Genomic DNA, 24,110 nt, shown 5'->3' with positions numbered 1-24,110 from the left:
GGGCACAGGCTTGGGGCGGGGGCTCCCAGAAGGCCAGCTTAGGTGGCCAGAGGTCTCCCTTCCCCCTTCTGAGGGACACCCCCCTAGCGAGAATCATATCTCCACTTCGTTCAGGGGTTTAACAGCAATTCAGATCCGAGCTTTGATCACTGCAAGCAGAATGACCAAAGGAGACCCAGGGTCATGAGCAGAGAGTGTGACATAACAGGCGTCTGCCCTGCAGCCCGCTGGACCAATCAGCTTGCAGGAGACAAGTTTACAGGTACCCTTCTTTGACAAATGCAGTTAAGTGAATCTGGAATTCCACTATCATTCAATGTCTCCAATGAAGTCCAGCACTGGCTGTTGCAGTACTTCCCAGGGGAATCGGAGCGCGGGCCTGTCAGTTACACACAGATCAAAGTGGCCAGCGGGGCTCAGTGTCAGTCACACTCTGCTCACCCATGGCTCCAGTTGAGCCGGAAGTTCAGAAGGACGGGACTCTGTCTGGGGTCTAGCTGCCCAGTGTGCCGCACTTATGAGGACCGGAGAACACGACACCGGCACCTTAAAGACGCAAAGCCACAGTCATGTTTGGGCGCCAGAGGCGAGCAGCCCACAGAGGTGGCACACGCCGAACTGATCAAGGGAATGAGACAATCAAACATTCATGCTCCTGCCTCAGGTTCTCGTGATGCCAGCAACCCTACAGACAATCTATAACTTAAGGGACGTCACCTTGACAGTGATCTGGCGCCCTGACCGCTAACGCCGGCTCATGGTGATAAGCACCTCCCTGGGCCAGGAAGGTCGGCTCAGCGAGGGTCCGGCTCAGCAGGCAACTCGACGAAGTAACAGCTAATCACACAAGAGAAATGCTTTGTTGCTGGATGATGACTTGGGGACAGAAGTATCTAAAGCCAGACAAATGCAAAACAAGGCTGTTTTCACAGTATGGATCACTGTAAATTTAATACAATACACAGATTGTTCCTCAAAGAACAAAAATATGCAAACTCATAGTAACACATCGGCTCTGGGCAGATATCCGAAGGAAAAGGTACCGGAAACCGATCTAAAAATGCAAAACTGCACAGACATTTAAATATTCAGGTTAAAAAGAAACCAAAAAAAAAACTGACAAGTTAGCTTATAGACTTCTAAGTATATTTTCCAAAAAAAAACTAAAATTATGCACACTAAGTTCTCGCCGTATGGAAGGTCACAGGTCAGAAACAGCAGTTTGATCCCTGCCACGTGTGGTTGGAGAATTCTTCTAAAATATATATATTTTTTTCATCTTAAAATAAAACATGATGTGGGAAAAGGCCTGTAACTTTTAATTTAGGACTTTTTCTGCTTTGTAGATTTGTAGTTAGGGGGCGCCACAGAGCCAATAACACCGCACTATGCTTGATGTCCACTGGGGCCGGAGACCTCCAGTCCACATCTAGCACGCTGTCCCCTGGGGAGCCCCCAGCTCACCAAATCCTGCAGGCCGGCTTGAGTGCTCGTCATTAGGAGGGACAATTATTGTCAATCCTCAAATTCTTCCACTCAGAATGAAGCACATCACCACAGCTTACATGCCACCATTAGGTTCTGCATGTTCTGGCCAACGCCCCACCTGATTTGGCCCCCACCCCGTATAAGACTGTATCTGACACAATAAAACAGAAACACCAAAGGTTGCTTTATTACTGTAAAAACAGAGGCAGGATGAAGCACCCTGCTTAGAGCAGCTGGCCAAGCATTGGTGTTTTCCCATCTTCTACCGTAAGGACCTGATGTCCCACCTGTCACTGTAGGTAACCCAACCTACACTACACAGAACCAGTCACTCTCCCTCCCACACCTGCTCTCAGCAAACAAACACGGAAACACTTGTGCTAATCACTTGAGGGGCTGAGTGGAGGTGTACTTCCCCACTTTAAAAACCCTAATTGCATGGTGCTAGTCTTCATTTTTTGCCGGATCTTCCACCCCAGCACGGGGACAGGAAAAGAGGCGGCGAGGCCTGATCTCAGCAGCAGGTACGCTCTGGGGGACGGGATGGGATGGGACAGCAGTACGCCCTGCGGGATGGGATGGGACGGGACAGCGGTACGCCCTACGGGATGGGACGGGACAGCGGTACGCCCTACGGGATGGGACGGGACAGCGGTACGCCCTGCAGAATGTTACGGGACAGCGGTACGCCCTACGGGATGGGACGGGACAGGACAGCGGTACGCCCTGCGGGATGGGATGGGACGGGACAGCAGTACGCCCTGCGCGATGGGATGGGACGGGACAGCAGTACGCCCTGCGGGATGGGATGGGACGGGACAGCGGTACGCCCTGCGGGATGGGATGGGACGGGACAGTGGTACGCCCTGCAGAATGTTACGGGACAGCGGTACGCCCTGCGGGATGGGATGGGACGGGACAGCAGTACGCCCTGCGGGATGGGATGGGACGGGACAGCGGTACGCCCTGCGGGATGGGATGGGACGGGACAGTGGTACGCCCTGCAGAATGTTACGGGACAGCAGTACGCCCTGCGGGATGGGATGGGACGGGACAGCAGTACGCCCTGCGGGATGGGATGGGACGGGACAGCGGTACGCCCTGCAGAATGTTACGGGACAGCGGTACGCCCTGCGGGATGGGATGGGACGGGACAGCGGTACGCCCTGCGGGATGGGATGGGACAGGACAGCGGTACGCCCTGCGGGATGGGACGGGACAGCGGTACGCCCTACGGGATGGGACGGGACAGCGGTACGCCCTACGGGATGGGACGGGACAGCGGTACGCCCTACGGGATGGGACGGGACAGCGGTACCCCCTGCGGGATGGGATGGGACGGGACAGCGGTACGCCCTACGGGATGGGACGGGACAGCAGTACGCCCTGCGGGATGGGATGGGACGGGACAGTGGTACGCCCTGCAGAATGTTACGGGACAGCGGTACGCCCTGCGGGATGGGATGGGACAGGACAGCGGTATGCCCTGCGGGATGGGACGGGACAGCGGTACGCCCTACGGGATGGGACGGGACAGCAGTACCCCCTGCGGGATGGGATGGGACGGGACAGCGGTACGCCCTGCGGGATGGGATGGGACGGGACAGCGGTACGCCCTGCAGAATGTTACGGGACAGCGGTATGCCCTGCGGGATGGGACGGGACAGCGGTACGCCCTGCGGGATGGGACGGGACAGCGGTACGCCCTACGGGATGGGACGGGACAGCGGTACGCCCTGCGGGATGGGATGGGACGGGACAGCAGTACCCCCTGCGGGATGGGATGGGACGGGACAGTGGTACGCCCTGCGGGATGGGATGGGACGGGACAGCGGTACGCCCTGCAGAATGTTACGGGACAGCGGTATGCCCTGCGGGATGGGACGGGACAGCGGTACGCCCTGCAGAATGTTACGGGACAGCGGTATGCCCTGCGGGGTGGGACGGGACAGCGGTACGCCCTACGGGATGGGACAGGACAGCAGTACCCCCTGCGGGATTGGATGGGACGGGACAGCGGTACGCCCTGCGGGATGGGATGGGACGGGACAGTGGTACACCCTGCAGAATGTTACGGGACAGCGGTACGCCCTGCGGGATGGGATGGGACAGGACAGCGGTATGCCCTGCGGGATGGGACGGGACAGCGGTACGCCCTACGGGATGGGACAGGACAGCGGTACGCCCTACGGGATGGGACGGGACAGCGGTACGCCCTGCAGAATGTTACGGGACAGCGGTACGCCCTGCGGGATGGGATGGGACGGGACAGCGGTACGCCCTGCGGGATGGGATGGGACGGGACAGCGGTACGCCCTGCGGGATGGGATGGGACGGGACAGTGGTACGCCCTGCGGGATGGGATGGGATGGGACAGGACAGCGATACGCCCTGCGGGATGGGATGGGACGGGACAGCGGTACGCCCTGCGGGATGGGATGGGACGGGACAGCGGTACGCCCTGCGGGATGGGATGGGACGGGACAGCGGTACGCCCTGCGGGATGGGATGGGATGGGACGGGACAGCGGTACACCTTGCGGGATGGGATGGGACAGGACAGCGGTACGCCCTGCGGGATGGGATGGGACGGGACAGCGGTACGCCCTGCGGGATGGGATGGGATGGGACGGGACAGCGGTACACCTTGCGGGATGGGATGGGACGGGACAGCGGTACGCCCTGCGGGATGGGATGGGACGGGACAGCGGTACACCTTGCGGGATGGGATGGGACAGGACAGCGGTACGCCCTGCGGGATGGGATGGGACGGGACAGCGGTACGCCCTGCGGGATGGGATGGGATGGGACAGGACAGCGGTACGCCCTGCGGGATGGGACGCCGGGGCCTGCTCTTACAGCGGCGCTCAGACACACGGCCACACACAGAGAGTGAAGGTGAAAGCCCCGGTGCCAGAAGACTCTGTGTACCCGTGCGGAAGGGATGGACGAGGCGCCAGTGAGGCAGGGAGCGAGCCGCTGTGCTTTAATGCCACCCCCGTCTCCACGGCCACCAGCCACCGGCCTGCTGCTCAAGGCCCCAGCCAGACTCCGGGCAGGAACGATGCTCACGCACGTTCATACAGAGATAAATGTGGTTCTGTGATGCTCTCTGAGAACAGCTGCCTCTTTAATCTTCACTTCTCTGGTTGTGTTGAAGGTTGCAGCAGCCTATTTTTGTGAGGAAGGGGGGTCAACCATTCAACACCCCCCCTCCCTACCCCTTGCCTTCACCCCAACCCACCTAAACAACTACCTTTATTCTCCAAACCCCCAACTGTCCACTCCACCTCCTCCTCCTCCATTACTTCTGTATCTGGAAGATGAAGAGGCGGAGGTTGATGTTCTTGGCCGCCAGCAGCTTGTTGCACTCCACGGAATCGATGATGGGCAGCGGCACGTAGTCGGTCTCGTTGGTGTCGTTGCTGAAGACGTGGTGATAGATGACAGGCTTGATCTTGACGTCGTCGTAGGGCCCCTTGAGCAGCAGAAAGGAACACTCTAGAGCCGAGTTGACCTTGCTCTTCAGGATCAGCTGGAAGGACAGCGTGCGCTTGCAAGACAGGTTGGGGTTGCGCTCCGAGTCGTTGACGCGTGCCTTCAGCACCCAGGTCTGGTTGAGCACCGTGAAGCGGGGAGTTTCGTAGTACAGGCGGGTGATGAAGTCATCTGTGCGGTAGGGCCGGAACTGCACCTCTGCAGGAGGCGGCGGGGGAAGCGGGACAGCGGCACAGCATTAGCAGGAGCTACTCAGCACCAAATTTCAGGAGGAGTTTCAAGCACTTTGATCCATCTGAAATCCAGCTGCAAAAACTGTTAGAAGTGCTTTTAAAATTGCTTCATCTGTGTGTCTGTGTGTGTATGTATGTGCCTGTCTGACTGTGTGTCATGGCTTAAAAGAATCAAGTCTCTGAATGAGTTTGGGTGGCAGGCCGGTACCTGTGAAGCCGATCTTCTCGAAGCAGAGCAGGCTGAAGATGCTGTTGTAGAGCTGCATCTCCTTGCGGTGCGACTGGTCCATCTCATCCAGGATGCCCATCAGCTCGTTGCCGGTCTTGGTCGGGTGGCTGCACTCCGCCTCGTGTGCCGTCAGCTCGTGGAAAGGGCCCTGCCACGGGCAGCCAATGCGCTTGTACTTGCACTGGGTCACCCTGTGGAGGAGGGGAGGGGGGCAGCCACGACGGATGGAGGGGACTCATTTAAGGCACATGGGCACAAACGCATACAGGCGTGACGGCTCTGCCATTGGCCTTGCGGCACCTTTCAGGGTTTCGCAGAGGGCGACGCATTTTCTGAAATGCCAGCGAAACAAAAACCAAAATAAGTCTGTAGGCAGGACTGTAACTTCAACTGCTCACTGCGACATGTCTGCATGACAGAGGACGGTACGGTTTTGGGCCATTCAGACAAAAGGCTGCACATTTATACATGCGAGGGTGCATGCAGTGAGATACAGGATATGAAGTATGGAAATGGGTGGCAGCCAGGCTGGCCTGACCTGTAAAGCAAGTCCCCCTCCTACACATTGCATACATAGGTATCGACAGGCTAAGTCAATGGCACCTTTTACGGATTAACAGCCAAAGCAACCTGCTGATTCAGCAGGCAGATGGAGGGGGACATTCAGCCCTGCCCCCTACCACTTTATTTCTCCTAGGTAAACACAAAGCAGGTCAGTTCTGTAGTCACAAACAGGCCACACTTTGAAAAAGAGTTTTTTTTTCCTCTCGCCCGGACTTGTTTAACTGGTTCGCCCGTCGGAACGCTGCCACGTGGGCGAGCAGGCGGGGCGAGACGGCAGCCTCTCTGGCAGCTTGCTGGGCACCGGCAGCCCGCCGCCGCTGCTCTGTGAGTCAGTCCCCGAAACATCTGGATATGATCAGGGTCAGGCTCATTCCCAACTCCTGTACCACACAGCAACACAGCTGGGGAAATTTCAAACGATGCCCTGCAGCCTTACAGGACAGCAAGAACTGACTGGCACACGGCGAGCCCTTCACAGGACACCCTGAACAAAGAGGGCTGCAAAGCTGGAAAGTCGCGTAGGCCCGGCTCCAGCGCCCCCTGCTGGCCAGGCCGTCATACCTGTCCTGGCACTCCTCCTTCTGGTGGCGCTCCAGGCTGCTGCGGGGGAACTGTTTCATGCAGAAGCCGCAGTCGCAGGGCAGCTCGCTGACGGCCTTCTCCACCGCCAGGTTGCGGCAGCACAGCGACTTGCTGATCTCGCAGCGGCAGTTGGGACAGGTAGCCTGCTCCTCCTTCAGGCGCGAGTCCGCCAGCAGGTGGATAAAGCAGCCAGCACACATCAGGTGGCCGTTCGTGCACTGGGGGTTTGGGGGGGCGGGGGGGAGGCACACAAACAGGCGGTTAGGCTGGGGACTCTCAGGCCCTGGGGGAATGAGGCAAACTCCACACCCCTGAGTGGAAGACAGGACAGCAGTGACACAAAACTGCAGATCAAGCGAGCCGAGAGGACATTCGCATACGTCACGGCAAAGGTGCAGGCAAGGACCTGCACAGGTGTGCATGTTTGCTGACAGGCAATGCTGGTGTGGTGGCTTTGTGGGCTTTCCATTCCGGTGCGTTCTCCAGTCCGAGGATTCGCCAGCAGAAGCACCGAATCGAGCATCCAGGGCGCCAAAAGCGCCCGAGTGGTGGCATCCGCAGCGCAGAGTTGAAGCTCGGTCTCAGTGGGGCGATGAAGGGGGCAGGTCAGACCTGCTAAACTCCACACCCCGGCCATGTCACCTTCTCTTCAGGATTAGCAGAAATTCATTCCAGGCCTCAACACACTCAACACCCCAGGCGCCAACAAGGCCCTGCATTTTTTAACAGCAGCCTGAGACTGTAAGAGTACTGGTTTGGGAAGCACTTTTCCATGCAGAAAAACATCAAGCAGATTCAAGCACATTCACAGATTATCAGCAATTTAGAAACGCAACTTTACCAAACTGCATACTTTTGGATCGCAAGAGGAAATCCAGAGATTTCTCACGGTAAGACCAGGGAACACTCGAGACTTAGGATGGAAACAGCGTTTGAAGGTGTAAGACAGCAAAGCCACTCATGGCAGGATGACGTTAAATACATTTTTATACATACTGACCCTCACCAGGAAAAATGGTCTCAATTTTTATCTGCCTTTATCTACAATGCTGTTTAAACACGTAAATGTCAAAAAGTATGTCTAAAGCAGTTTTTCACCAACGAGCCTTTCAACCCTTTACACGTCAGATTACCTGTTCATATTTCATCACTTAATTTAGGTTTTCTTCCCTTTTAACTCAGAGACACATCTGTGATATGCTGCAGTTAATCATGTAGCATGACAACACAGGGAAATATGAAAGGAGAACAGCAGCAGTCTGTGCTCAGGGGTTTCCCTAAAGAACCTGTCCAATATATTACCCTCATTTTCCCAGAGAGAGGAAACTCTATAATCGCATTAGTGAATAAACATGGAGAACGGTAGAGATGAGGGAACACAACATCTGAAAGAGATGGGAGGGAGAGGTAAACGTTTGAATTCAAGGTGAATTTTCTAATTGGCTAAACTTTAGGAAAGTGGAATTATGCAGAATAGCATTTTCCTGCTGAGTAGTTTCAGAGTGCAGAAACGCCCAGAGATGAATGTCAAGCCATCAACAGTCAGCACTCACTAGCCATTTACTCTCCAAGGGGGGCGCAGGACGAATCACATGGCGTCCCTCCCCCATCACCCAGGAGTTCCTTCTCTTTTTCTAGACACTCAACTCTTAAATGTCTTATCTGTTAACGCCCCGAAAACGACACGCTACACTCCCCTTTTCGGTGCTGCTCAGCCTGCCATTCAGCCTGTACCCGTGTGGCACCTCTGTGGATTATTTCTTCGCTCATCCTGTCATCCTACATTTAAAGAATTACAGAAGGGCACTGCCGTGTGTTGCCTGGGGGATGCCACACTACCGGCAATGTGCTAATTTTACTGTGCATATGCAAGGGAATACCAACACTGATATTCAAGCAAAACCAGCTATGGATTCCATTCTACACAACAGCCAAGGGTAACCAGCATTTTTTCCAAACTAGGTTTTATTTAAATTACAAATGAGAACAGTCTAACGTTTTTCATTTTATAACAAGGACACAACACCTGTGTAGCATTTCAGAGCTACAAATTGTAAATACACTTTGCAGGAAGTACAGTAAATGTTGCAAGTTTTTAATGTACAAAAGTGGTTTATAAATCATTAAATTAGTATAACGACAATGTGCAGAAATATATATATATATGTGAAATGTAATGTGCACTGAAAAGAGGATGACAAGACTTCTTTAACAGTTTATATAGAATTTAACTTAATCTTAACAACCAAACATGGTTATGCAATAGTTGATACATTCTTTGAACAAGTAATGACTTCAAACATCCTTCTTCATCAGGATGAGAACAGCAAATAAATTACAAGATGGGCAATAACCTTTCAATGACCACTGAAGCACCAGAGATGGGAATTGCTCCCTGATGTTCGTGGGGGAGGGATTTGAGCAATAAAAAGGGTGACACACACTGGGTGAGGGCTGGCTTCAGGTGGGATGACAGGGGAGGGGCCTAGTGTTTCGGTGGAGTGTACAAACTGGCAGATGTGCAGAGATTCAAAGTGGGCTGGTCATGAAGCATACCCTCATTTAATTTTAACTAGATGCTTAAGTGTGCAAAATTTGAAGTCTACACATATATTTTGCATTGTCTTGAGAGGGTGGCATTTGGTTAAAATGCTTTTGCCCCCATCGGGAATTTTATGTTGCATTTTCAGACACTGTATGGTCACGTTTCGGTCTGGACAGCAGCGTTGGGGCGGTGCGCATCTGGCTGCGTCTCCTTACGGACAGAGACGCCTGAACGGCACTCAGACTCCGCTGCTTTTACAAGCATTTTGTGAGGCGGCGCGTCCGGCGACTCGAGTGCTGGTTGCAAGAATACTGGAGTCAGACTTTTTTTTTCTAGAAAGCCTCCAGTTCATTGTCTGGCAAGCATGGACCTGCTGAACCCCGGTATCGTGGGGGGGGAAGTATTACAGCAAGAAATTTCACATACTGTCGCAAATCCATGAGGGGGGGGCGAAGAGACACTAGGCAGTTTATCGGGATGCATTTATATACCCGCTGGGAGGGGGGGTTCAAAGCTATCGGAGACAAAAAAAAAGCATCAAAATACATGAAAGCCAGATGTCCAGTTTACCTGATAGACGGACGCTTTGGGTAGGTCTAGGCACACCGTGCAGCAGAGTACGGAATACAATCTCTCCTCCAATTTCCCTGACTCGCCTTCCGGGAGTCTCACTCGCTTCTTGGGCGGCGCGTCCGGGTCAGACTCGGGCCCGGAGCCCTCTCTCCGCAGCCCGGCCTCCTCCTGCATTCCGGCCAGTACGGGCCCCCCCGCGACAGCTTCCAGGGCACCACCCACCGCACCGACACCTACACCGGCCGAGGAAGAGCCGGCAGCTGCTCCGACTCCTACGTCTACCCGCTCTTCCAGGGAAGACATCGAGGTGTCTCTCGCTTCTCGATAAAATATCTGTCGCTCGATCCCCCAGCCCGACTTCCGACCCGAGCGGAGCTTTATCTGGCTGCGGGCGGCCGGCTAACGGAGTCCTCACAGAGCTACGTGCGGTAGCCTGCTAGCTAACTCAGTGTCTGAGCGATTATTTCGTAATATTCCGCTTCGGTTTAAAAACAAATTTAAAAGCCGATAAAATAGGGGCCCGGAGTATGCGAATTAGCTAGCCGTACGGCGGCCTGTATGCGTAAATCTGTGGCGTTTATTCTATTTACACTAAAAGTTGACCAAGCTATCCGCTTTTAAAAACAGCAAAGTATTTTACCCTGCTCAGAACAAAACAGCCCCTGACGTCCTGCTGACGGCTTTATCCGCGATGACAGCGCCCTCCCCGCAGCCCGCTAGCGGTATGGTTCAGCACTTCGATCCCCGACTTTCTTCTCAGCCTGCCCGAGAAGCCTCGGACCTGACAGACCTTTAGAGAACCCTCTGTATTGCGACTGTGCTTAAAATCGCCTCACGGACTACACAGCCATCTTTGTTTTCCTTCTGTCCGTCTCCTCCTCTGCCTGACTCCGCGGTGCGCAGCGACTCCCAATCAATTCCGCGAATACTGCGCAAAGGTTACGGCTACGGCAAATCCCGAACTCCGTTGGTTGACAAATTGTCGATATTTTGCCAGTAGCTGCTATGGCTTCGCTTGCCAGCCCTTCTGAGCCGTCACGGATTGGATGCGTTTTGTTGAGTCACATGACTGGGGTATTTAAAAAGTTATGCGTCGCGCAGGCGCAGTAGCCTTCTGCGGGTCAATTTTATGAGCGCGTGGTAAGGTGACTGGGGAAATTTGATATGCGACAAAAGAATGACTGTCCCGCGGGGCGTCACCTTTTGCGAAGAAATACTAAATTGCAGGATACGTTGCATTGTCTACTGATAAACCCGAATATTTATTTGCTTAACTTCTGAAATGATCCTGTGATAGCAAACAAACCATGGTAAATAGATGTACCGTCGCGTTCCTCGTAGAATAACAGGTGAGGTTAAAAACAATAGTTTCTAATACCCATTGGGGACACAAAACTGTGAACCAGATTTCCTTCGAATTTATACTTTTATATAATCAACAGTAGTTGTCAATAGTATCATTTTGTGTTTTGTTTGTTCTAGTTTGTATTATATATTCGACATAATCCCTAGAAAATAGTTCACCTTGAGAGACCCTAACCTGTAACTTGTCAGTCGCTTTGATCTTTAGCGTCAGTACAGACGTGTTTCAGAACTTTTTTTGGTTTGTGTAGTTGCGAAGCGGGTGGGTTTTTTGGAGGTGCTGTGGACCACGCTGTCACACGGACCCAGACGCGACGCCAGGGCGCACAGCCACACGGCCCGCTGTGTGAATGTGACGCCACCATACAGTTCACTTCCTCATTTACCTGCCCATCTATAACAAATTAGTGTCCTTTGCGGGAAGTCGTATCTGCGACTCATCAACTTGTTATTGCTTGTTATTAAATTTATGTTAACAGCATTCTTTTTCTTCATAACATTTTATTATAAAATGTAAATATGTTTACAAATACAAATTAAATTAATTTACTAAGGTTAGTCCCCCAAACCTTAACCAGCATATATGTGTGGAAGGTGGGTCGCAGGAACTAGCCTTAACCTTGTCACAGGAAAATAAAGTTATTTTTCTTGAAATACAGACATAATTTTGTTCCAGGTGGGGGGAAAAAGGCAATGAGGACCTTCATATGAAACTCATTAAAGGTTTAGTGTAAGTTCATAATGTATAGTCCATAACATGCAAGTATCAATTTTCAGACCAATCCTTCTTCATTGCCCCATAGAGGACATGACCTCCCTCAGAAGCTGTGCACCCACATTTATGACTGGGCTCTGGAAGCTTCTGGGTTTGGAATGTGCACAGTGGCGAGTTGGTTGTTTGGGTGAAGCAGACTAGTAATTCGGGCCGGGGGGGGGGGGGCACAGTGACAGCTACGACTGGTGGCTGGGGGGTGGACAGAACAGCTTCCTTAACAGAAGGAAACAGCTGATGCTCTCACCTACCGTATTTGGAAATGACCACACAAATTTTGTTATGAGGGGGTTGCTAAATGTGCTTGGGGGGGCTTTTCTGGTGCCATGTATTTCTGCATTTATATCCTTTGTGCACATATTTTCATTGTCCGCTGATAAGCTTTGTCGTCATTTGTAAACATTAATATGTCAAGTTATGAAAATATAGTGCTAGATGACCCACAAAATGGCTAAAGTCACATGCTGAAAAAATGTTGGAGATGGCACAGTAAAGAGTTCCTACACTACCTGTAGTCAAAGCAAGGAATATTTTATTCTGACCAGCTAATAATTCATTTTGGAAACATAAGAGGCCTCTTCATTCCAGGTCATTGGTGCTTTGCCGGATTCCATGCACCAATAGGAAGCCTGTTCAGTCATGGCACTGTCCAGAAAGTTGCATTGGGACCCCGCGACTTTTCTTTGGAGTAACAGCCTGCTTATGGCCCAGGAGTTGGAGCAGAAATACAGGCCACTTTTATGCTAGTCATTAAAAAGGTTCTTCATTAATGGATACAGTGTCTGCCTTTGCTGGGCTCTGTGAAGACTGACTACCACACCATCAGGCTGACTGTTTTCCTCTGCTCCCAGCTCGGGATCAATCCCCCGCGCTCTTGTGGCCTTGACGGCACAGCTGACCTTTGCTCTGCAGCCATGGGTGCTGGAGCGCTGCCCTGGCTGTCAACCGCCTCTGCACATCCACAAGGAGCAGCTCGCCGGTAAAGTCTTTGGCATCTGTGAAAAGAAGAGAAGAGTCAGCTCACGGGACCTGATCCCTGGGCGTTCAAAATATGCCTTACAACACCTAAAGCACTGGTCCATAGATAAACAGATCATTAGGGATCAGAGAGGACTTTGTCTAATTATGATTTTGTTTTCCTTCAACTTCTACCAAGACTCTTGCGGAAAAACTTTTTCTAACGAACCCAACAAGTGAAGAACGAAATAAAAACAGTCAAGGGAAAGTCTACTGACTTGGGGGGGGGGGAGCATACAAACACACAACAGATGTAACATATCCGAGAAAATCTCACCAGGAGAAATGCTGTCCCAGTATGGAGGCAGGAATTCGTATAGCCCTTGTTGGATGAGCTGAAACAGCTCGTCCTGATCCTTCCCCCTACTCCGGAAAGGGGGAAAGCCACACAGCAGGACGTACGTAATCACCCCTGTGGCCCACATGTCCACTGGCAGCCCGTAACCTTCAGGGAAAGAGCCCACAAAAATATTGCTCAGGCTTGAAGGTACCCGTTAGCCATATGGAATTCCTGTAGATTTATTTTTATACAGCATCTATCGTAACGCAGCTGTCTGGAGGCACTTAACAAGAAGTGAGGCAGGACTGCTGGGCCAGATGATCTAGTAAAGTGTGAATGTGAGAGAGACTGTGGATGTGAAAATAATCCCCCCCCCCCATTTTCATCAGAAAACAGTGACTGAACAAATCACTGTGTATTCAAGGTCCCAGATCCTCGCACCTTTTTCCGCAAGTATCTCCGGGGCCACGTAGGTAGGCGTGCCGCAGACAGTGAATATGGGCTCCGTCACCACCATGGCCAGGCTGAAGTCGGCCAGGTTCAGCGTGGTGCTGCCATCAGCATTGCGCTGCACCTTGACGGCCGCGGAACGAAATGCGACACCGTTAGCATGCGACACCGCCAGCATGTGTCATCGGCAGCTGCCAGCCACCGCGGCATCAGAACCCGCGTCCTCTGACACCTAATTCCCAGGTGACAGATCCAGTTTCGGGGGTTGAGGGGGCATTCGGTGACCCGCCCACTGACAGAACAGAACACGTAGCGGGTGGCTTTCACTTGGACCTCCTTCCGGATGGATCTGTTTACCTACGCTGCTTTTATAATTAGTGAGGAGGGCGTGCCGAGGCCAGCTCAGTGATACACAGCTCTCCAAGGCCTGGTTTATCCTCACTGCCAGCATTGACTTTAGTGTTGCAAATCTGTTTTTTACCATCCATCAGTACTTTCATACGTTGCTGTGGCGTAAACAGGCTCCCCAGCTTCCGATGGGGTTTCCTCCCAATGAGCCCATCATAAACGGAAAATATCAGTTGAATGTGATACGATAAATAAATAAGTAAACTGTCACTGAGTAAGTAAATGAATAATTACTGTAACTAACTGAATACCAATAACTGAAAAGTATATAAACGAATAAAAAAGTTTATTTGGTTAACTACAGAAAGAAAACACTGTCCGATACGTTGTTAAACACTGTATGAGATTCTTATGCTCATGATCGCTACAGAGCCTGAAATCATGGCTGCATGGGTGCTGCTGTCGCCCGGCATCAATGGAAAGTTTGACACATCGCTGGCCCAGGAATAGATCATGGGACAAAGCCAACTACTGAACGTGCATCGCTATTCAAAATATCGAAAGTCAGACCATCGTAAAGCAAGGAGCACCTGTATGCTATTTAAAATGTATACATTGACCCAGTGTTGCATCGTTGGTTATGAAAGATGGATAGATGGATGGATGGATGAAGCAGCATGCAAACATCTCCTCCCCTTTAGCTATCTGAGACAGGGATGGGCTCACCAGCAGGTTCTCCGGCTTCAGGTCTCTGTGCACGATGCTTCTGGCATGGATGTAGTCGAGCGCCCCGCACAGGTCGCGCAGCATCTGGGCACTGCTCGGCTCTGAGAACCTGCCGCACTCTGTAATGGCATCGAAAAGGTCGCCACCGTGGACGAGCTCCATGAGCAGGAAGACGTGCTCAGCAGTCTCGTAGTGCCGGAGCAGGCGCACCACGTTGGGGTGCGAGAGGCCGGATGCGATGGACACCTCGTTCTGGAGCATGTGCTCTTTGCCACGCAGCTTTGCACGATCGATGATTTTCATGGCAAACGGGGAGGCTTCCACCCCCTCGGCGCGCACCCAGCACTCCCTCACCGTGGCGAAGTTCCCATCCCCGATGACACGACCCATTTCATAGTGGCACTCAATGTCCGCCTGGGAATGGTCCGCTCCGGACGCCAGGTGGTTTGGGAGGCTGGCCTCTGGCCCCGTCTCTGCCTTGTCTCCTGCCATCACCTTATTCGTTGCTGGGCCACCCTTCACACTCTGTAGGGGGTGTGTCAGGTCCCCCCCGGGCCTCACGGCTGCCTGCTTGCAGGATTCCTCTTCCTGCTGACATTCTTTAGTGGGATTCCCAGGCAGGCCCTCACCTTGGCCGTCAGCAGAGTGCAGACGTGTAGCAGGACTCTTCATCCCCTCGCCGGTTTCTCTGCTCTTCTCTTTCCTCCTCTCATCACTGGTTTGTGTGGGACGCAGTGCACTGGCTTCTAGCTCCTTCGGCCTTTGCTGGTCATCTTCTCCGCCAACCCTTCCAGCCTGTGGCCATTCCCCAATCCCATCACAGCTGCTCTTCCTTCCCTCGCCACTTGTACCGGTCTCCACTATGGCCCGTATTCCTCGCCTTCCTCCTGGAGCAAGCGGGGCACCCTGGACCCCAGCCCTTCCACACTCCCTGCAGCAGCTGCCGTGGGCCTCTTCTACACGTCCCCCCGGTCTCTCAGCCTTGTTGGACCTCCTTACCCGCGGCAGCTCGTCCTTTTGCCCTTCCCGTCTCGCTCGATCCCTCTTCCGTGTCCGATCCCGGGCATTTTGCCCATCCCGTTCAGCTCTGTCCCTAGGCCTGTGGGTGCTGTTTCTCAGCTCCCTGGCTTGCAGTCCCCGATCAGTCTCTGGCTCCTCGTGGAAGCCGCTGTCTGCCTTGGAGGCCTTCGCCGGCGCCCAGAGCAGCTTCTCCCAGGCTCGCAGGACGGCCCCATGGAAGCACGCGTCCCCCGGGAAGAGCTCCTCCAGCACAGCCTGCACCTCTGCCACAGGCGGCCTGTCCCTGGCTGCGGCCACAAAGATGTCGTCGTTACGGAAGAAGTCGGACACGCTGCGGATCTCTCCGCCCCAGAGGCCAAAGAGCCTGCGGACACGGTCGTTCTTCCACCGCGGGAGGCCCATTGCCACTGAGATGTCCGCCACCAGCTGCTCGAAGGTCTGCACTGCACGCCTGTTCAGGAGGATAGTGATCTTCCTCAGCGGAGCGCCCCCACCTGGCCGCACCACTGTCACGATCTTTGGCCGCATGGGGCTGTCCTCTGCGTGCGTACTGAGGAAGGCAAACCGGCTGGCACTGGGCCGGTACGGCTCGTCCAGTCGGCAGGACCGCAAGTGCTGAGACCTGCAGGGAGGGAGCGGAGCACGGCTGACCCGGGCCCAGCACTCCCCGTGCCATTGATCCTGGGACACAATGCTTTTGGGAAAAGCTGTGTGCTGTCCTGAAATGATCAAGGAGAAAGATTCATTAAGTGTACTACTTACTGCATCCAGCCATTATACCAAATGAGCGTTTAATGATCGGTGTTGCAGTTTCACTTCTTTTAGCAGTAACAAAATCAAATAACATAATTAAAAGTACTGAAATTTAAATGGGCTTGTTGTTCTTTCACTGCATGAACATATTAATGTATATATGCAGCCTAATATTCTGTTCATGATCTAACGTCTTCCAGGCTTACAGTGGCTCAGTAAATGGGTGATATTAGTCTGACCTGTGGGTCCTGTCTGTTAAGTGGGTGGATTTCTCAGGTATAAAGACACGAGGATGGAGAGCGATTACCTTGTGACTAGCCACACCTTTACATAGGTCCATGCATAGAACTGCCTTTTTTCTCTCCTTTGGGGTCAACAGTCCCCCAAACTCCCTGTTATCATATGGTCACATGACAGATTTTAATCAGAATTAAAGGAACGCTATCCCTCTGGTAAACCTATTTTAATCTTAGAAAACTGATTCAACACCCTTCCTCAACTACCATAATCACAGCACAAATAAATAAAGATCAAGAAATAGTTAACATTTTGCCTAATGAATGATTAACTTCAAGAGTAATATACTCTTACATAAAGTACAGTGACAGGTAACATACTGACAGTTGTATTGTATCTCACTGTGTCACAGCAGTAAATTGGAATAGCTGCCCAGACAGCACACATGCATTGGCACAGTGTCTCTGTGACGCTTGAAAATCCAGGGCAAAGCATCTCTATGGCAGAGACATTGCTACTGAATACTGACTCTACATTCCCCCGATGTCTGTGTGATGTATTTCAACAGCAACACAATGTTAATGAGGTCACTAGGCGACATTTGGTCTACTGTTATTTTCCCCGATTAAGCAATATAACCCCCAATGGGTGTCAGGGTGCACGGTGAGCAGGTAAGCGGACGGGCAGGCAAGCCAGCAGGAAGCAGGCAAGGAGGCGAGAATAGGGGAAAACTGGGGATTTACTACAAGGAAGGTTAGGGAAACAGCGAGGAGACATCAAATGACGCTAACTAACATCAATGACGGACAACCAGGCAGGCAAGCCGTGGTCTAATAAAGAAAAGACAGGGCGAAATAACAAGGAACAGCTGGGTACGATCGGGGAAGCACACGTGGATAATCAGGGGTCGTGGCACACAGGAGGATCGTACGAGCCGGGCATGACAATGGGGTTATATTATATATATTTACATACTATAGGGTAGATTTGTTCTCTTTACTGCACAGGTAGGCATACTATTTAAAACCAATACTGCACAAACAATTGACTAAAAGTCATACACTTATTATTTAAAATATTGACAACATGACAGAAACGGCAACAACAGGCCTAACGGTGATGCGGAACAGATTAAAGCAAAATTATTGAAAAAAAATGCATTCGCTTAAATGCTCATTAGCGTATATAATCATTTAAAATTGTTCCATCCATGCATCCATCCATTATGTGCTGCTTATCTGGGTTTAAGTCGCGGTGGCATCGGTCTAAGCAGCGATGCCCAGTCCTGCCTCTCCCCAGCCTGCCATTGACTGCCACCCACACCTGACCCCCACGGCTCCCCCTGCAGGTGGTGGGCCCACGGGGGGAGGAATCCATGTTACTTTTTCTGGCTTTGCCCAGCCAGGCCCCATTGGCACTCGCCTTCACGGCCCCGGTCTCCCTAATCAAGGTGGGGAAGCACACTCCTTGGTTTTAATCTTCATGAGGATCAGCACCCCCAAGTCTGAGGCCATGGTTCTCGACCAGAAAAGGGTGGATTTCCCTCTTCGGGGGGGGAGGGAGGGGTGGAGGAGTTACTGCCTCAAGCTGAGGAGTTTAAGCATCTTGAGGTCTTGTTCAATGTTAATAGGCCTAAATGGATCATGTAAAGACATTCCCATCTTAACCAACGTCCCGGTGACATATGGGTGCTGTTTGGGCATGTATGCATTAATAAAATAAGTAATGCAGAAGTTACTTTCCCTAGTAATTAATTACGTTTATATGCAGTAATTGTTAAAGTAATTGAATTACTTCTGAAAGAAGTAACTGTAACTATTAACTTTTAGTAACTTGCACGGCCCTGTTAATGACATTTCACACGCTTCTTCAGCCTCTGCTCTGTCCACATTAATACTGCAGAATGATCTTTGATTCATTCCAAAGTGGGACTCATGAGGGAAGCGTGTCATATCCCTAACAGTCCATTGGAATCTCCAATTCACATATACGATCATCACTTCCAAGTTAGCCTTACAGACGTGACCCAATTCAAAATGCCTCTCAAAATGCTTTCTCAGCAACACCAATGACACATTTCCTTCCTCCTGCACGTGTGTGATGGCTGCATCCTTTCGCGTCTCACAGCTTTACTTGCTACAGGTGTCTGCCCATCGTACGCCGCCATGTCTCAAAGGAGGCAACGCCAGATCCGCTCCCACCACAGAAGGAAATTCTCACTCTCAGACCCTGAAAGACGCATCCTGTAAGCCTTCGAGGCATCAATAATTCAGTGGCACTGCCTCAGCTGAGCCCTGCTTTGGTGGCTCTCGGATAGCCTCAGAGCCTGGCTGCGGATGGAAACGAGAGTGAAAAAATCGGATCACCTGTATTGATTTACAACACAGTTGCCGGCGAAAGGGCCAACGGCTGGGCGCAGAAGGGAAAAGCCCCTGAGGATGGTCAGTTACCGGTCCACGGAGCTCCGGAACAGCCTGTATGACATCTGACCTTCCCTTATTCCCAAAGAGGGCGGCTGCTGGAGACTGGTTAACTAAATGGAATCACCGTCATCAGCACCTCGGTATCATCTAATCCTCCTTTTTTTTTTTACCAGTCTTATATTGCAAGCAGCAGAAAATCTCTCAAACATTGAACAGCTTCAATGATTTATTCATGCGAACATAATACAGAGCCGTGGGCCCAGGTGCCTCGTTTACCTTCCCCAGTCCTCCGGGGCTGTCTGTTCACCGAAGCTACTGTGATCTTAACTATGCAATCTTGGTGAGTCTAAGCATCTCAGCCGGCATGTGGGGCTTCTCCGGTCTCCAATGGCAAAGTATGAAATGAAAAGTCATAAGCAGTCAACAGAAACGCTTACGGTTATTTATCTGGGTAGAAAGTGTGTATTTTCTCAGAAAAAAAAACAATTTAACATTAGAAGATATGCAAATTAACAGTGACATATCCAATAAGAATTTCTTCTGTTCTTCAAAACGTTACTGATATTTTGCTGGATGCCTAGATGAACACAGCTTCGGTTCCCAAACCTCTCCTCAGGAGCGCCTCAGCCATTCCAAATATTTATTAAATTTCACCACCGACAAAATTAATTAATTTAATTAATTAAATAGCTCAATGAGGTGTTGATCAGCTAAACACGGTGGAGTAGTGGTGGAGTCAAAAAACACGTGGGGGTGCTGGAGGGTGGCTACAAATACTGGGGTTTTGAAATGGTTACGCTAACACGCTTTGACAGATAATTTAGTTTTACACCAACTTGAAGATCATTTCAACATCATTTTCTTTGACTGCCTTTGACATCTGCACAATGCGGTATATTTTTGACAAAATGACCAACTAAATGTTTCTCTGGTTGGTTATCATCCAGCCTCACGTCTTTACGTCTGCTTAAATATGTTTGGACAGACAGTGACATCACTCTTTGGTCGAGACCCGCATCAGCAGGACAGTGATCTGTAACCGGACGCCCGTAACCCAGCCTGTGTGCAGCGCCGGAGAAAGCCTCTTCTGATGTAAACAATGCTGTTGCTGGTGATTAACGGTTAGTGGTGAGGTTTGCAGGGCTTTTTTTTAAACAGGAACCTGCCCAACATAAAGTTTCATGTTGTCAGTATTGCGCTGAAATGTGATATGGACCATACAGAAAAGTTCGCTGAAAACGAGTTGCCAAACCGTTTCATAGTAAAAGAGTTCAATTGGCTTTAATTCGTCATCACATGTGATTCTCGGGAATAAATCTATAATGCAACGTTATCTGCAGTGGTCAGCAAGTGTTAAATTGCGTGGATATTCTGTATTGCGAGCAGAAGCATTTCTTGTGACACTCCGTGCATTTATTTTTGATAATAACCCACTTATCGCAAGAACCACAGGGCGTACGGATGCATCCGAACTATCTGGACTTTTACGTATTTTAAATAGTGAATAATCAAATACAAAGGAAGAAGATTTCAGTAACTAATTTACAATATTTAATGAATTTTGAAAAATATTACAAATATAAGGATAAAAACTATATAGAGATGACAAAATAAATTAATGCCAGTGTTTTGTATTACAAAAATTACAGCGCTAATCACAACTTTCTTCAGTCAGCCGATAATGTTTGCTGATTCTATAGTTACCACATAAATTTTCCGGATAGTTCAGAGAAGAAACTCACCAGGTTGTTTCCATTTCGGACATGACGCTTGGCCGGAGCGCACCGATTTCCACGGCGGCATCATAACCTTCCCTCTCCCTGACGCCCACTGAATTGCGCTGCCTCCCTGCTCAGATGCTGTCCGCATATCTCTGCATATCGCCAGCAATGGTCAAACTCCAAAAACCGACCCACGATGCCAGTCTCCGGACATGGGTGGAGTCAAGCATCGCTCCTTCAACCCCTCTGACCGTCTATCTGATCGCGTTTACCGTGTTTCTGCGTTGGAAGACCAGCCTTCAGTTTGCGGATCTTTTCTGTGGTCGACTTAATTCTGCTACCTTCACTAAAATTGCTTCGTCAATTTGTCAGTTTATCACTTTTTATAAAGGATTACAATTTAAATTCTATAGTAGAACTGTTACAACGTTGGGCAAAGTAAACTGAGTAAATATCCAAGCAAATACATCATAGGGGCAATAATTATATTTATTATAAAAAAATGTTCCCTTAAATATTCAGTTTTGCTTTAGTATTGACTTGGTGAGATATAATTTTCAGGAAGGATGCAGCACTTCTGTGTCTTTTAACGATCTTTGTTTTATAAATTACATCTTCCTGTTCATGTTAGAATGCAAATCATTCCACTGGAATTCACATTTGCTTAAAGGCACCAGACCACTGCCAACATTTGCCATGCAGCTGCCTTACCTCTCCGAGCCAATGGAGGGAGTGTTTTCTGGGACATTGTTTTCCTTAATATTTGGGAGCAAAATACATAATGACTGCTCAGGAACACCTTATCCTCCAGATAAAAACATTTGCGAAGTCAGAAATTCAGCAGTCAGGGTTACGTCAAGTTGCATCCCAGTCCCACGTCAGTACTGGCTTTGCCACCCTCCAGTTACCCAAGGGGTTAGCGATTAGTGTGGCATGTGGGCATGTGTGTGCTCCTGAGGGATGCTGGGATTGTGTACTGCAGCCAAGCAACCGGATTGTTCTCTCTCTGCAGGCTGCACGCAGGCGTGTGTTTTTCCCCCAAGATGCCCCCAACGGTTCAAGGAGAGCAGCGGCAAGCAGCACCGTGGGGCAGGCTGGGTGGGATGGAGCACAACTTAAGAGCCGCACAGTATCTGGTCTTTACTTACCTGTTTCTGACTGACCTTTATGTGAGTTTAGTGCTGACTGTACCTGCAAACTGCTTTTTGTCTGTGTTCTGCTGAACATTTCCAAATAGAATCTGTCATTGAATCTCCATCAGTCACTTTCTTTTGCCCTGTCATTAACACGCAGGCAGAAGTCCGGGTCTGCGTACCCTGCTGTGTTTCCAGAGGTCAGTCACCTCCCCGGACTTCAATCAAACGCTACCCCATCACCCGCGCCGCTTTCTAAACATCTCTGGCCTTTGGTGACCCTCGATTCCAAAGCACTTCGTCCAGGAAATGAGATGTGGACAGCTGGGCTGCCAGTGTGGACATGCTGCATAAAGACAGAATTTCTCTCAGCTCTATTTCAGAATCAGTCTGCTGTTCCGTCTCACGACAGCAGCTCTTTCATTCAGCAGCTCTGTTTCCACGGTTACCGTCAACCCGGGGCCGCAGAATGCCCTCATGCTCCCGGATGTGACCGTCCCCATTCCCTGTGTTTGGAAACGAGCTGGAGGAACCATCAGAACTTACATTTACACTTAGCATATGTGAATGAAATTGGATGGTGATTCATCAGACATTGCGGGAGACAGGCAGACCCAGTGTCAGCTCAGGACAGGAGAGACCGCATGCTACATGGGGCCAGTAGCTGAGGACATGTGTGTCTGTGACACAGCTTGGAACAGGATGCAGAATCTACTGCTCCTCAATCACCCGGACCTCCTTAGACATTGTGCTGTTCAGGCAGGGATTATTCACATTCATTTGTCTGGTGCTTGAGGTACTGGATTAAAAAGTAAACTGTGGTCTTACAAGGATGTTTACATTGTAACCCAGGAAAAAAGCACATAGCTAGATTTACTTTAAAATGCAGTCATCCATCCATTAGCTTCCAACTCCACGTCCAGCACACATTCAACTGCCTGATAAAATATATGAAAACTGTAAACTAAGATTCTTTATATGATATTTGATGAGAAAATGAAAAAGGTTATTTGGTTTGTTGTGTCTAAAACAATACGTGGTGTCAGCTTTGAGCTCACTGCGGAATCAGATCCTGAACTCACACCTCCAGTGTGTCTAACACAGCCTGTCTGACTCTCTCACTTTCCGTCCACTGGACTGTCATCACTGATTTCCTCAAGTAACTTGTATCCTTCACCCAGAATGTGACGCTTCTTCCATAGGTTCCATACCTTCCTAGATTTATTTAACTCCTCGGGGTTTTTTTCTACCTTTTTTTACAGGCTCATTCCGGTCCTGTGCAACCCTGAGCGCGCTCAGCAGTCAGCAGACTGATGGCAGATTGATATGATTTAGCTTTTGCTGACCCCTTGTGGAAAAACAATGTATCGGTGATATTTTCTACAAAAATGCACCTTCAGTGAAATTTACTCTGTATTTAAGGACATTTTTCAGGTTAAGAGCGTCAAAAATGTTTCGCATCAGCAGAGTTACTTTTGGCGTTGTTCTGGAACCGAAGTCTACATTTGCAAACCACTATGCTACGTAGAGGTCGCATCCATCTTCCAGCCACTGAACACTGTTGCCTCACACCCCCAGCCTTGGGGGCTCAAATCCCTCAGCGTTTGTGTCGTTGTTTTATCTTAACAAGCTGCAAAATTTCCACCAGGCGGGTAACGAAATGCAGTTAGTTACAGTGGAGTCTCTTGATTGCCCACGGTGTACAAGTTTGTTTGAGCTATTTAAATGTAAAAAATTAAGTAAATGAGGATTATCGTTATTGTTTATTCTTGGATATTTTCTTGATGTGTGATGTAGCCTTAATATCATCCGTCTATAATATATTAATCACATGGGTTTAACAGGTTTTGTACCACCGCCAGAGAGATACAAAGACATGTGAAAAGTTTCGCAGATCAAATCAAACGATGTTATGCTTAGCTACCAGGGCTTTTGTTTATTGATTCTGGTGCTTTTGTAAAAATGACGTGGCACCATGAACGGCAGAGGGCAGCATACCTGACTGCATGTATTATTCTAGTGATGTCAGACTCAAAGTGGCCATCAGACGCTAAGCAGACGTTAAATTAACGGGTTAATTGCGATCGCAGGAAACTGCGGGTTGAATTCCTGTATTCCAAAAGTACAGGAATTTCACCTTTAATCCAGTCATCAAAA

The 24,110-nt window shown here is 50.2% G+C and overlaps 2 protein-coding genes and 1 long non-coding RNA gene across 4 annotated transcripts; 1 reads left to right on the top strand and 2 right to left on the bottom strand.

Moving 5' to 3' along the window:
• Positions 1 to 923: 923 nt before the first annotated feature.
• Positions 924 to 10,769, bottom strand: cyhr1 (cysteine/histidine-rich 1). Of its 2 annotated transcripts, XR_007384913.1 has the most exons (5): positions 9,709 to 10,769; positions 6,573 to 6,811; positions 5,427 to 5,638; positions 4,204 to 5,183; positions 924 to 4,133 (listed from the first exon to the last, which is right to left on the bottom strand). XR_007384913.1 is itself a non-coding variant. In XM_048992751.1 (4 exons), exons 1-4 carry the CDS (start codon positions 10,012 to 10,014, stop codon positions 4,792 to 4,794), a joined length of 1,149 nt encoding a protein of 382 aa, XP_048848708.1. In that variant the 5' UTR covers positions 10,015 to 10,769; the 3' UTR covers positions 924 to 4,791. The 2 variants fall into 2 exon arrangements, 1 of the variants encoding a protein (XP_048848708.1); XM_048992751.1 differs by having other exon boundaries at positions 924 to 5,183.
• A 1,491-nt stretch (positions 10,770 to 12,260) lies between these two features.
• dclk3 (doublecortin-like kinase 3) lies at positions 12,261 to 21,258 on the bottom strand. Its single transcript, XM_048992729.1, has 5 exons — positions 20,842 to 21,258; positions 14,667 to 16,405; positions 13,584 to 13,716; positions 13,140 to 13,307; positions 12,261 to 12,840 (listed from the first exon to the last, which is right to left on the bottom strand). The coding sequence occupies exons 1-5, from the start codon at positions 20,966 to 20,968 to the stop codon at positions 12,704 to 12,706; spliced, it is 2,304 nt and encodes a 767-aa protein (XP_048848686.1). The 5' UTR covers positions 20,969 to 21,258; the 3' UTR covers positions 12,261 to 12,703.
• Positions 20,125 to 23,261, top strand: LOC125718736 (uncharacterized). The gene is made up of 3 exons (XR_007384916.1): positions 20,125 to 20,220; positions 21,833 to 21,989; positions 22,114 to 23,261. It is a non-coding gene; the product is annotated as an uncharacterized LOC125718736 (long non-coding RNA).
• Positions 23,262 to 24,110: the final 849 nt, after the last annotated feature.

The sequence above is a fragment of the Brienomyrus brachyistius genome, chromosome 23 (assembly GCF_023856365.1).
Source record: "Brienomyrus brachyistius isolate T26 chromosome 23, BBRACH_0.4, whole genome shotgun sequence".
Taxonomy (NCBI): domain Eukaryota; kingdom Metazoa; phylum Chordata; class Actinopteri; order Osteoglossiformes; family Mormyridae; genus Brienomyrus; species Brienomyrus brachyistius.
This window is presented reverse-complemented; position numbering and strand designations above follow the sequence as displayed.